A 13,209-nucleotide genomic window follows, 5' to 3' on the forward strand; every position below is an offset into this window, starting at 1 on the left:
AGGCTGAGCTAGTAGGCTCCAGGACCTCGAGCCTAGATGCACTAAGTATTAAAGCTTTATTGTCCAGCGACGAGGTCCATGTGTCGGGTTTAAGCTGCGAAGTGATCATTTGGACCTTCAACTGTTAATAGAATGAGTAGTAGCACCAATACAGTCGATGGTGTAGCTGCATCATGCAGCCTGCATGTACTGTAAATTTCCGCGTACAAACAGTCGCGTGCCTAGTGACGAGCACTGTACATGCATTCTGCTCTGCTACTAGCAGTCCCTGTAGTTGGCTTAAGTGCTACATGTACCGGTACCGATGCCAAATTCCGGTACAGTACTGTATTACATTCTGTTCAGTTACAGCTGTCGACTTTAAACTACTGCAACCTTTTGCGGCTTACCATATCGATCGGCTTTGTCGTGTCACAGTGGAATACTAGAACAAACACTCGTCAGGCTAAGCCTGCCGTCACTCTTAGAGCCCGGTCGAAATAGTGCCCTCAATTCATGGTCAAGAAGCGTACTTAAGTGGAAGAATATCGTAAACTATAATCTATTATTATTAATTGTATCAAATATGTTTAAAATTTCGGAGTTAATGTTAGAATATCATACTAGCTTTTAGACAATGAGCTAATCTTTATTTTTAAAGTCAAAATAGTACGATTGCTCTAAAAAATCAGATGACCAAAAGCCCTGATTGTACAGTGCCGGAAATATTAAATGAGCTGAGGATTACGCAGATAGCTGTATTTTAACCAACCATAAACGGTTTTCCGACATTTAATCGTAAACTACAAAAATGACCGTGGTTTCTTGAAAAATGGTTGGACAAGATCACTTTGGTTTTTCCGCCGCGCAAGCAACGCAAAAGTTTTAAACCGTATCCACGATGGGCTTCATTTCGGATCGCTTTGACCTGGAGAAGCAGGTGACGTTCTACCTCTCGTACCACGACAACAAAATCAACCAGTACATCCACTTGGCCTGCATCTGGCCCATCTTCGTGTCGGGACTCATAATCCTCGCGCACACGCAGCCGCTAGTCGAGACGCCAGCGCTGCTGACGTCGCTTCCTTACGGCGAGTTCATCCTGCTAAACTACTCGGCCGTCATCGCAGGCATCTACATGCTCTGGTACATGGCTCTGGACATTTACGCCGGCACATTGGGAGCCACCATCATCTCCGTCTGCTTCGTATTTGCCAACTATTTCGTTGTCGAGGGCGCCAAGGCCATGGACGTGCACAGTATGCACGTGGCCTTGGCCATCCAAGCCACGGCCTGGATCCTGCAGTTCATTGGCCACGGCGTCTTCGAGCGTCGCAAACCGGCGCTCTTCGACAGCCCGGACCAGGCTCTGATCACCGCTCCGATGTTCGTGCTGCTCGAGATTTTGTTCCCACTCGGTTACCGTCCGGAACTCTACAAGCGCGTGATGAAGCAGGCTCGGATCAATGTCAAGACCTTCCAGGCTACAAAGACGCTTTGAGGTTGAGAAAAAGCGATCTAGGTTTTATATAAAAAAAGTAAGTCTGTTCATCAGATATCTATGTGTTGTCTTTCTTGTCTTTAGGACGCAACGACGATCTCGGCCATCTCTGTGAGACTCTTGGCAATACCCTCCGCCCCACTGACAAGACAGTTGAGTAGCAAGAGCTCCTCCATCGACACCTTCTCGTACCGACGTTCTTCCAGCAGCCATTCCACGTACGCAGTCTTCATCTGCGCCGCGATGTCGCTACTGGAGAATTCCTCCACATTCAGAACGTCGTGCTCGCGACACATGGCAGGAGCCGATGACGCAGCCGACGAGGCTCTCTTGCTCTTCTCAACGGACGAAGCTTGAGACGAGTGGCGATAACTCTCACGTGACGGCATCGCGGCTCGAGAACTGTTGACCTTCGCTTCCTGCACGTCCGAAGGTGGAAGTTTGGACTGAATCCTGTCGCCAGAGTCCACGTTGACGACCTTCGGTACGTCGTTCTCGCTCGCATCGCCCGCGTCGTCCTCGTTCTCATTGATCGCTGCCAGCACATGCTCCCGTCTGGCTACCAGAGCCGGGGCCTTGGGTTTGCGACGCGTGTACACCTCCACCTCGAGCTTGAGGCCGTTCTCCAGCGCCTCGACGAACTCTTCGAACGACACCAAGCCGCTGCTATCCTTGTCCACCACACGCATGAATTCCTCTACGTACTTGTGGATCTCGCCTTGCTTGACCGCGCCAGACTGGGCGAAGATGGTCTCCAGCATGTCTGCAACTTCGTCCGCGTCGATCTCGCCGCTACAGTCCTTGTCTGCCAGACGGAAGGCCTCTTTCATCTGCATGAAGATGGCGGTCTGGTCCGGCTCCGAGTACAGAAACGCATCGCTAAAGAGCATCTTCAACGTCTTGAACGAGTCGGTCACTGCAGTCTGGAATTGGTTCGTGGCGAGCTGCCACTTTGTACTTGTGCTCTTGCTCTCTAGTGAAGCCTCGGTGTCCCGAATGTCGACACTATTAAGCTCAACTCGGTTGTGCTCGACGCGGAAATTGAACCACCGCACCAGCTTAAAGAGTAGCGTGTTGTTGTTCAGTAGTCGACGTGAGCTCTCGAGCACTTTTTCATATTTCAGAGTCGAGAACGCAGGTCTCCACATGAGCGGCTCGGCTTGAGCCTCCGCCAGTAGAGACGCTTGTTGCGCATGTTTCGCAGGGATCTTGACTTGTAGAATCTCTCGGAGATGCTCCATCGTCTGGGCGTCCATAGTTCCGGACTTTGTCAAGTGGTGACCGAAGAGCACTTGGAAGGCTTCGAGTTGTAGCTTGAGTGTTTTTTTAATGTTCCGTCGAAGCAAATACATGGCGCTCTTGGGGCAGATCAGAAGCTCCACAATGATGAACAGCACGATGCCTACCGAGGTCTGTGCGAGGCTCGAGTACGAGCTGATGGCGATGGATGACGCGTTGTCCGATGCATTCGAGTAGCACAAGTCCGACTGCCGCATCAATATCCCCGTCGATACAAAAGCCGATACTAAACCAGCGTACGAACTGTACCCGCCAGCGTAGCAGACGTACATGGAGATACACAGCCAGACGAATAGGACAATGTTCGAAAGAGCCACATTGAGGTACCGTGGGTCACAGATCTGAGCAATAAAATACTGGAACACGGAGGGTACAACGCTGCCTGCCACGACTCCACCGACGCGGTTTACTGTCGCTCTGAATGATCCCCCAAGATAGTTCCCTAGCACATATGCCACCGTGCTAGGAACTGTCGCGCTGAAGCCGTAGACGTAAACCGATAAGAAGATACCGATAATAATTGCCACGGAGCCTCTGAATGCACTTAGCATCGCATGTCCGTTGGTGTAGTGTGCCACCTTGAAGAAATTCCTGACCGAAGTCACGAGAAATGACCGGATTCGATGGGCGTCCGTGTAGATTTTCCTATTGTGAATATCCTGGAAGCCGATCATCGTGCTGCAGAAGGAATTGAGTGAAAAGAGGAAAATATTCAGTGGCACATTGCCCGCCATTTCCTCGAGTGTAACGGGGTACGAGCGCAGTGTTCGATTCTGCGTCGAACGGTAGCGATGCAGTGTTGTCTCCATTTGAGCCTCGAGTTTAGAAATTGACACAAGTCGCACCTCTACAAAATTTTAAAACCTGTTAGCAAAAAGTAAAAAGAAAAAATGTTAGGCATAAATAACTTACCCCGTGAGGCCGATTGTACTTCGCACGCAATTTCATGAAGAAGATCACCCGACCGCGTCTGGATAATGTAAATCTCGCGCTGCAACACCTTCATGTACGTGAAGTGGAGGTGGTCGTATTTCTCGAGTTGCATCGCGTAGCTAAGCGTGCGCAAGTCCGAGATCAACGAACCCACAAGCTTCACGTAATTAAACATGATAGGACGGTGAAAGCCGAGCAAGTAGTGTAATCCAAATGACTGCTCCCACCACGCATCATCCAGCAGAGCTTCCATGCGACGATGACGGGCAGCGGCGGCATCAAATTTGCGCTGAAGCTTCAGTTTGAGGAAATTCATGTGATCCACGTTCTTGTTCTTAAAGCAGTACGAGTCGATGATGATATTGAGTAAGTCAAGAACGTCTTCTGCTGCTCGTTTAGAATCCTTGCGCAGTCGGTTAATCGCACTAAAGATCAAGAAAAAAGTTAGTAATTTCAGTAAAAAAATAAAATAAAAAACTTACAAGATTGGGTATGGGATGAACATGATGACAAGGGAAACCAACGAGCCGACAATTCCTATCAGGAAATAAACCGCCAGGTTGTGTAAAATATTTGCTGTGCGGAAGCTTGGGTCATCAGAAGTTTTAAGCCCTGAGCCTCCGATTGGGTCCGCCGGGTTGATTATCGTGAGAACTGAAAAAAAACTGATGTTAGTACAGAACAGCTTGCTAACTTAACCATATAGGTCCTTACTGAAGTAGAGGTTATTGGCAATGGCAAATTTCTTGGTCGTCGCAGCAAAGGGACATACCAAAAGGGCCACCGTGAAGATTATCATCCACGGTAACGTTGTGTAGAAGTCGTGTAGATTCACCCAGTAGGTATTGGAGGAGAAAGCTTGGTCAATTTCAGTGTAGCCGTCGTAAGGGTCGTCTGCGTTTGTATCTTGTGTATGCACATCCATACATGCGAAAAGAATGATGCTGTACACGAGTGCCATACCCACGCCGAGAAAGGCTTGCCACACAATCATGAGCGTGCTACCAATCGTCTTCCCCGTAGTGAATATTACAGCAATCGCGCAATAGCTCAAGCCGCCGAGATAGTACCACGAAGGAAATAACACCCACTTCTTCCCATCGGCATCGGATGGATCATAATCCGAGACACGAGTCTGAATGGCCGATGCAATCAGGACTCCAACAGCAACTCGTAATGACAACTGAGCATTGAATCGGAACTCTCCTGCGTAGTAGTAGACCCAAGCGTTGATTAGAATACGTACTATCCATCTACCATTGCAATACCAACTTACGTGAGAAGCGCTGCTGCTTCAATGAGCTCTTACGGTTGCCATCAAAGTCGATGCGTAGTTTTGCAGCAAAGTCATCGCTGCCGACGCTCCCAGCGGTTCCTTTGCGCTGCGATCGACGCACCATTGAGTTCGACTCACGATGACTCGCGCTTTTGCTGTCCGAGGCATCACCAGAGTGCAACGGCTCGGTCAAGTCCCTAGAGATGATACGTAAGCAAGGAGACATTCAACCGGTGAAACCAATTGTGTTAGCTTACCCGTTATGCGCACTACGCGAGCGTCGACCAACCATGCTAATCGATTTGTAGTTGAGCACACTATACCCCGTTGCCAGCTTGTTGCCTCGTTTGTAAGTCGTGAACTAAAGGCACGCTTTTTGGGCCTGAAGGAGTTTGGTCGTTTCGTTTTCATATTCGTCTGAAGGTTTCAAGGGGCCGAGTCTCAGTATACAATAGCAAAACGAGTGACACACTCATTTTAAGGCGTCCAATCTTCCAGTTGAAGCTTAACCACAGTCCGTTGACCAACTGAGGCTCAAACTGATTCTGCTAAGCTTGTAAAGCAAAGGAATATTTCACGGCATGAATGGTCGCAACGGCCAGCGTAATGCATTGATAGCCTGAGTAGTGCAGAATTTCTCCGCAGCCGACTAGCATCTCGGACCTGTCGCTCAGAATACATTTGCCGTTGGAAGTCTCCTGTGCCGGTGCCGTAGCATCCGCCGTTGTGGCTGAGCCAGATATAGAAACCTCTCTCAAACAAAGAATGAAAATGAATGAATTGCCTCCAGGGGCAATATTTTTCAGAGACCAATCAGCTTCTAAGAAATTTAAAAAGTGAAAAGCTGCCACACCAATTATGCACACGAGATTGAAAATCAAGAACATTCTCCAGCAATAATGACAGGGGATGGCGACGAGGCTGTGTATGCGTCCATCCTGGCAGACGTGAAGCGCTCAGAGTTGCACAATCAGCTGCATAAGGTGGTACGGAAGGAATACAAGTCCGTTAGCCGCCAAGTCCGCCACGCATTGACATCACTGACAGCATTGAGGCAGCTGCAGGCTGCGTCGGATCATTTGAGACCAAGTGGCGACTGGCTGCCTATTACGCTGCAGACGCAGCTCAAAAGCATCGAGGAACTACATAGCAGATTGGAGACCGCAGTGGATGCGCTAGAGATGAATGCAAAAGGCAAGAGAGCGAAGAAAAGAAAAAGACCTCTTGCCAAGGAGACACTTGAACCCGAAAAGGAGGACGAGGTTGTCTTGGTGGAAGTGAGAGGATCCCTACAAGATAAACTAAATCGAAACCATAGCAACACGACGACAGCGAAGAAGAGAGACACGTTCGAGCAGCAGGAGGGATCCGATGTGGAGTGTTTAGAAGTTATAGATCTCGGTACGAGGAGGTCGGATGCAGCAATAGACGATCGAAACAGTGAGGAAGCAGTAGAGCGACGAGCTGAGAATCCAGCACAGGAGCAACAGGAGAATGGAGATTCCGATGTGGAGGTTATTGAGGTGGTGGCGGCTGAGAGGAGAACCGAACTTAATGTGAAAGAGCAGAGGGATGTAGATGTGATGAGTGAAAGTGACGAGTTGCCGTGCGGTTTGGTGAGACTAACTCGTGACGCCACGGTGCGTATCAAAGAGGAACCGATGACATATCCTGACAATCAGCCGGTTGAAGCCATGCATGAGACCGGAGCTCAAGACACGGTAGAATCTCCTATTGAGTTGGAAGTGTTGGACACTTCCGACTCGGAGCAATCAGTAATGGAGATGTCAGATGCGGAAGAGATAGCAATTGAACTGGACGTCCCTGATTCCGACTCGGACGACGATTTCTCTCCCTGTAAGGAACTGGTGACGCAGCTTCAGAGCGCGAATACTATGAACCAATTGGCCAAGTTCCCAGTTGTTGTGGAACAATTACGATCCTACTTGATCGACCACAAACACCTGACCGTAACCGAGCTGGATGGATATTTATTCGCGCACAAGCGCATTACAGAGGAGGAAGCCGATGAACTTGGAGTAGCGATAAAGATCATCATCGCTGTGGGTATGGCGCTACCTATAAGACCGAAGATCCGGCGAGCACTGTCCGACTTACAAGCGGTCGTTGAACAGCTCGAGTGTCTGCTGGACGACTTGCCTGCCTTTCTGCGTCCGTAAGTGCCATATATACTTGCCGTCACGTTAGTTGACAATAAACGCTGATACTGTTATCTTGTTTACAGAGTCGTGACGAAGTTCTCGAGCTACTTCGCATCCCACGTGGGTAAAAACCTCAACAGAACCAAGTGAATGCTTCACGTCAATGAGGCTATCGACTACTTATGGTCGTGGTGTTTCTAAGATCTATGATACGTACTGCGGTCTCCGCCCTCAATTGGACTTGTGTACGACCACGCGGATGTTTTTGCCGTTGAATGGATAGCCGTCCATCCGCAGAGCGAGCGTCATGCCTTCCAACGTGGCGAAACGCACAATTGCGACTCCGACAGTGCTACCGTCAGCCATCGTGGGCATCTGCACGGACACGACGGCGCCAGCGATGCCAAAGTACGACGCTACATCCGCTTCCTTGGTGGTGCCCCATGGCAGATCCGATACAAACACCTCGTACGTCGCGTCGCTACCTGCTGCTTCAGCTGCAGCAACAGCAGCGGCAGTACGCTCCACCTTGACCAAGAAGTCGGACTGTGGCGTATTCTCCACGCGCTGTCTCTTCATCCTCGGCTCCTCCGCCGCATCCACAATATTATTCGACTCATTCTGCGAGGTATACGCTGCTCTCTTCTTGGTGAGAAGCTCACTGGATGACCTGTAACAAATAATATTCTATCAGTTTCCCCCTCTAATCACATCTCATAAGCCGCCCTCACTTACTTGATGTACTCGTCGATATCATCGTGGACATCTGCCAATTTCTTGAGTACTTTTTCCATTTTCTCCAGTGTACTTTGGTTGGTCAGCGGACTGAGCAACACAGCCGAGATCAAGTGGTCCAATACGAGCACCAGTTCGTTGCGTAGAGCCTTGTCGGGACCCGCAAAGTCGTCGTCTCCGATGATACTTGCGATAGTTTCCACGTCTGCGAAGTTCTTGTCGATCCACGCGTCGTTGCGCTTGCGTGTGATGCGGTGCTGGATCTTGCCAAGTAGTTTGGTCACGCGTTCGCGACTCTGCTGCTCGCTCTGCTTCTGTTGGTCGTCGGGACTGGCTTCGGGGGCTTCAGCCTGCAGCTTGCGTTGCTCTTCGACGAAGCCCTTGAGATCAGCGCTAAATTTCGCATATTTACGCTTGATCTCGGCACATGTGGCCGCGTTCTCGCGGCTCATTGGCACATCCAGCTTGGCGACGGCCTCTTGGACCTTCATGGCTTGCTCCACGCTCTCTAGACAAGTCTTCATGCGCGTCTGCAAGTTGCGCAGCTCGTCCTCAATGGCCGACGAGCAATACGAACGCAGCGCATCGCCACCTACGCGAGCCAAGATGCGCTCAAACCCACTCATCGAAGCTACCAAGAGCTAATTGCAGTGACTGGCGAAGGTGATGGCGGCAACTGTACCTAATAAAGGGTACCACAATGTAGCATTTATGTCAGAAACGATTATTACCGGTACTGCTGATCATTGCTGAAGTACCGGTTCTAGGTTCAGTAAATGGTTGATTCATTTTGACAAGTTGCAGTAAGCTTGCAACTTGTTCGTTGCAAGGCAATCCTAGTACATGTAGGATTGCCTTCCCTAGGGGTGTCGTCACAGTAGACATCGCTTCGGAAGCCTGAACCTTGTGACACGGTGGCGTGTTACTGCAATTTATATATCGGTATAAATATATTGATCCAGGTTGCTCCAGTTTACCATCAAATTGACGGCTCATGGCTCCCTATTGATGATCAATACATGTAGGGTCAGTGACGTGAGACCAACGGGAAAGGCTGCGGGCTGGGCGACACGAAATCATCTTGGTGAAGTTGACAGAGTTGATCGGGTATGATAGGAACTGACATGCCGGCGTTGGACGAGGTTTGTATTAATACATGTATTTTAAAGCCTCCCTTCACTTACAGCCATCCGGACAAACAACAGACGATGGCGCTTCAGCAATCGAGCATGGAGTTGACCAGACTGTTTGGCAGCCGGATGGCAGCCCCACATTGGCGGATTCAGACACCGCTTGTTCCCTTCCATCTGCATGGTCGCCAGTCGGACGCACTTTTACTTTCAAGTGGCCGCTCTCTGTCTCTTGGGTCAAAGCCACTGTCTCTCCACTCCATAGTCTTGCATTCTCCATCGAAACTTTAGAAGCTCCTCGCTGTTGCCTTCAGACGGCGGACAAGCCCATCGACATTAGCAAATGGTGGCGCCGTTGTGCTTGGTCGGACGCTTGACGGTCGTGGGGTTACTGTACTTGATCGCTCGTAACCGTGGCGTGTACGCTGCATGTGCTGGCGGCCCAACGACTCTAACGACTGCGGACTGTACAGGCTGTGGGGACTACGATCTGTGTGTGGGTTACATGTCCGCTTCGAGCTGCTCAGGCTCTGGCTGTGAGACGGACGGAGTCTGCACGTACAAGTGCATGCGTGTGGATAAAAACTCGGAGAAATTGGTCGTATTGGTGGGTTTCGGCACATACAAAAGCGAAGAGGAACTCGCAGCAGGCGGGTACACACAGTCCGACTTGGCAGGTTATCCGGATGAGACGAGCTCCTGGCCCTCCGTCTCGAACGATGACGTTACAGCGCTAGGAAGGATAAGCGTGTCCTCTGCAGTCACCACTTTGTACGTCGAGTGTCTTGTTGGTAAAAGGTGCTAGGTTTTCTTATTTTTATGCTGACTTTATATGCTTTTTTTATAATATAGTATCGCAACAGGAGGGACGACTGCGATGGAATACCCCAAAGGCAAGGTCTCCAACATTATTTTATCTTCGAATGTGATTTCGTCCGCGACGTCAGTGACCACAGTAGGGCTCACAAATCTCGCTCTCAAGAACCAGATCGACACATTACCGGCGTTCGTTCCGGCGTCGGTGGAGTCTCTAGACCTCAGCAACACTCTTCTCTCGACCTTCCCCGCGAAGCTGAGCTCTCTACAAGTATTGAAGGAACTGTAAGTGGCTTATGAGAACGACATCTGAAGCTGTTGCTAACATGTTGCTATTATTCTTCGACGTGTAGAGTTCTGGACAACAACTACGTCACGTCAGTGGACGCTACCAATGGAATTGACTCCATCACAACACTGTACGGATGCCCTGAGGAGAAATCGCTGGGTGTACATTTTTTTTCTAAACCCTATTTTTATTGCAGGAGCATGCAGAACAATAACCTCGCCAACTTCTCGGCGGTTTTCTCAAAAGTGGAGAAATTGTAAGTAACTTGAAGAATTTTTTTAGTGAGACTTAAACTTAAATAGCTAACATTTTTTCTGTCAATTCGCAGGTACCTCGGTGGCAACAACTTGACTAGTATTCCCAGCGCTGTCTACAGTTATTCCAGTCTGAAGACACTGTACGTTTTTGCTCTGTATCTTTATTTTTTTCTTAAAAAAATCTAACATTTCTTGCATTCAGAAATTTGACCGGAAACCCACTAGCATCTCGAGAGTTCACCAGTAAACAGGCGAACTTCTTAAACAGTCTCGAGACTCTAGGTCTCTCCACCTCCGACTTTAGTACTGATTTGGATTGCTCACGAGAGGGCAAAATCGTCAATGTGCCCGTGTGTATTACCGACGATGGCTCATTGACAACAAGTGCTACGACCAATGGCGGTACCGTCTCGTCCAGCTCAGCTGCCTCTGATGGCTCAACTACAACGACGACGACCGAATCGTCCTCGTCTACATCTTCAATGAGCTGGATTGTGGGGATCGTCTGTGGCGTCTTTGTCGTGCTATTCGCTGCATTCATTTTCGTGTTACATCGACGAAAAGAACACAAGAAAATGGACGTTTCTATCGCCAGTGACACTGTTGGATATAGTGACCATTACTCCTCTACAAATAATTGGCATCAATTGTTACAGTCTCGTGGCCGAGGGTCATCTTTTGAGGACATTCCGATGGTAAGACTCTCAAGTGACGTGTCTATGGGCATCCCGACGTTGACAAATGAACAGCATGAGATGGACAACACCGAGGTGGCTGTGGTTGACGCCACTGCTGTCTCCAGTATCCCTTCCTTTGTCTCGACGGAAGAGGCAGTTTCAAAGGGTAAACCGCAGAGGTTTATGTCGATCTGGAACGATCTCGAATTACTCTCGTTACAGCTGCGTGCATCTGCGATTAAGGATCTTAAACCACTTGGCAGTGGAGCTTACGCTACGGTTTGGTTAGTCCGCTACAGGAATCTACAATTACTAGCTTCAAAGCGTCTTCGACCCGAGAGACGGACCAAGAAACACACTGCAGCTTTCGTGGAAGAGATCAAACTTATCGCAAACTTCGATCACCCGAATCTGGTGAGGCTTATCGGCGCTGCTTGGACTGTCGAAACAGATCTACAAATGCTGCTGGAATACATGGAAGGAGGTGATCTCCGACGATATCTGGCAGATTCCAACACGCCAAGTGGCTGGACGACTACGAAGTTTAATATCGCTATTGATGTCATTGAAGCACTCGTGTACTTGCACTCCTTCACGCCGCCATTGGTACACCGTGATCTCAAGTCAAACAACGTGTTGTTATCCTCAGACATGGAAGCCAAGCTGAGTGACTTTGGTACGTCACGATTCAGGTCGTCGGATAAGACTATGACTGGAGGTGTTGGCACGGGTCGATGGCTGGCCCCTGAGGTTATTCGAGGCGACTCCGATTACGGCCCAGCTGCTGATATTTACAGCTTTGGTACGCTGCTTACGGAACTGGACACGAACCAGATCCCGTACGATAACGTTCGTGCTTCAAACGGCAAGATCATGTCGGACTTGACTATTCTTCACCGAGTAGCGACGGGAAAACTGCACCCCAAAGTACGAGCAACGTGTGGAAAGGCTTTAAAAGACCTGGTGGAGCGATGTCTACTTGAAGACCCGGCGGAACGACCGACTGCGCCTGCTATTGCGTACGAACTGCGGGTGATTCAACAAGAAATGTAGATGCTCGTTAGATGAAAAGAAGTTTGAAGTATGGAGAGAAGTGGTGTGAATTAGGAAGAGAATTAGAGACTGGGTCGGTCGGAATGTTTTTTTATAGTAGTATCAGTATTGCTGTACACAACTACTACAAAAAAATGGTGATTGCCAGCCGTAAATAAATTATCGTTCAGCTTGGCTATTCAGATTCTCCGAGGGCGTCTCGACAGCAAAAGAGAGCAAATAAGCATTAAAGAGCTGCTAGAATTTTAATTATGTAAGAAAAGCACAAAATAAAAAGAGGCGAAGAAATTCACGAATCTGTTTTTTTTTTACTGAAATCACATATTTTAGCAAAATTGATTATTTCATTCAGTTTACCAGGATTCTCGTTTATTTAAATTTTCGTGCAAAAACCGCTGCTTTAGTAGTGAGCTTGCGTTTATGCTGTTAGAGTGCGAGTCTAGAGGTGCTACCGCACTTTAAAATGATAGACACCGAAGTATGTTCATTTATATGGCTATTAATGTTTTTGTGATATGGTTGGATGTGACAATGCATCCGATCTAACTTGAATTTTGTATGGAATAAAATAGCCAATTGTGGTGTAGTAGAACACACAAATACCGTCAGATGTGGATTCCTTACACAAACCACAACAAATCGCCGAGTTAGGTCGGCGGTTGTATGGCCTGCGCAGAGGGTGGTCCCCTCGCGGTTCGGCCCTTCCGGGACAGACGAGTGGCTCGCTTCCACTCGGTTCCAACTAACCAAGCCAGATCACTTCCGAGGCTCCGCCGAGTTTGGTTCGGCTGAGCTCGTTCACAACCCTGTGCCCTCCACCAAAGGATAAACGACGGCGCGCGAGCGCTTTTACAGGTCACCGAGCGCAGAGGCTGCTCGGCTAGAAGTGTTACGGCACCCGGGCTATCCGACGTACCGGCCCGCTGAGTATGCGGGGCTTTCTTTCGCGCGTAGCGAGACTTTGTCCTACCCGGACCGACCTAATCTCTTGGCGCTACCAGTCAATACCCTACAAGCTATGCCTCTCGAGTACTGACGGCAGGCATAATCCAGCCCTATGCAGGGACTTACCGGAAAAGTGTACACGTGTCTTGGACTAGGA

The 13,209-nt window shown here is 49.2% G+C and overlaps 5 protein-coding genes across 5 annotated transcripts; 3 read left to right on the forward strand and 2 right to left on the reverse strand.

Annotated features, from left to right (window-relative positions):
- Window positions 1-842: 842 nt before the first annotated feature.
- On the forward strand, window positions 843-1,535 carry PITG_07727 (uncharacterized protein; the record flags this gene model as incomplete). The annotated part of the gene is made up of 1 exon (XM_002904618.1): window positions 843-1,535. One exon carries the CDS (start codon window positions 881-883, stop codon window positions 1,478-1,480), a length of 600 nt encoding a protein of 199 aa, XP_002904664.1.
- A 25-nt stretch (window positions 1,536-1,560) lies between these two features.
- PITG_07728 (uncharacterized protein) lies at window positions 1,561-5,112 on the reverse strand (the record flags this gene model as incomplete). Its single annotated transcript, XM_002904619.1, has 6 exons — window positions 1,561-1,899; window positions 1,951-3,626; window positions 3,692-4,137; window positions 4,195-4,366; window positions 4,427-4,918; window positions 4,989-5,112. The coding sequence occupies 6 exons, from the start codon at window positions 5,110-5,112 to the stop codon at window positions 1,561-1,563; spliced, it is 3,249 nt and encodes a 1,082-aa protein (XP_002904665.1).
- A 775-nt stretch (window positions 5,113-5,887) lies between these two features.
- PITG_07729 (uncharacterized protein) lies at window positions 5,888-7,031 on the forward strand (the record flags this gene model as incomplete). The annotated part of the gene is made up of 4 exons (XM_002904620.1): window positions 5,888-5,974; window positions 6,047-6,628; window positions 6,671-6,856; window positions 7,005-7,031. 4 exons carry the CDS (start codon window positions 5,888-5,890, stop codon window positions 7,029-7,031), a joined length of 882 nt encoding a protein of 293 aa, XP_002904666.1.
- Window positions 7,032-7,381: 350 nt separating this feature from the next.
- PITG_07730 (uncharacterized protein) lies at window positions 7,382-8,511 on the reverse strand (the record flags this gene model as incomplete). Its single annotated transcript, XM_002904621.1, has 3 exons — window positions 7,382-7,721; window positions 7,785-7,820; window positions 7,886-8,511. 3 exons carry the CDS (start codon window positions 8,509-8,511, stop codon window positions 7,382-7,384), a joined length of 1,002 nt encoding a protein of 333 aa, XP_002904667.1.
- An 847-nt stretch (window positions 8,512-9,358) lies between these two features.
- On the forward strand, window positions 9,359-12,107 carry PITG_07731 (protein kinase, putative; the record flags this gene model as incomplete). Its single annotated transcript, XM_002904622.1, has 6 exons — window positions 9,359-9,786; window positions 9,868-10,116; window positions 10,185-10,250; window positions 10,317-10,376; window positions 10,449-10,517; window positions 10,580-12,107. 6 exons carry the CDS (start codon window positions 9,359-9,361, stop codon window positions 12,105-12,107), a joined length of 2,400 nt encoding a protein of 799 aa, XP_002904668.1.
- Between the last annotated feature and the right edge of the window lie 1,102 nt (window positions 12,108-13,209).

The sequence above is a fragment of the Phytophthora infestans genome, genomic scaffold (genome assembly GCF_000142945.1).
Source record: "Phytophthora infestans T30-4 supercont1.11 genomic scaffold, whole genome shotgun sequence".
NCBI lineage: Eukaryota > Oomycota > Peronosporomycetes > Peronosporales > Peronosporaceae > Phytophthora > Phytophthora infestans.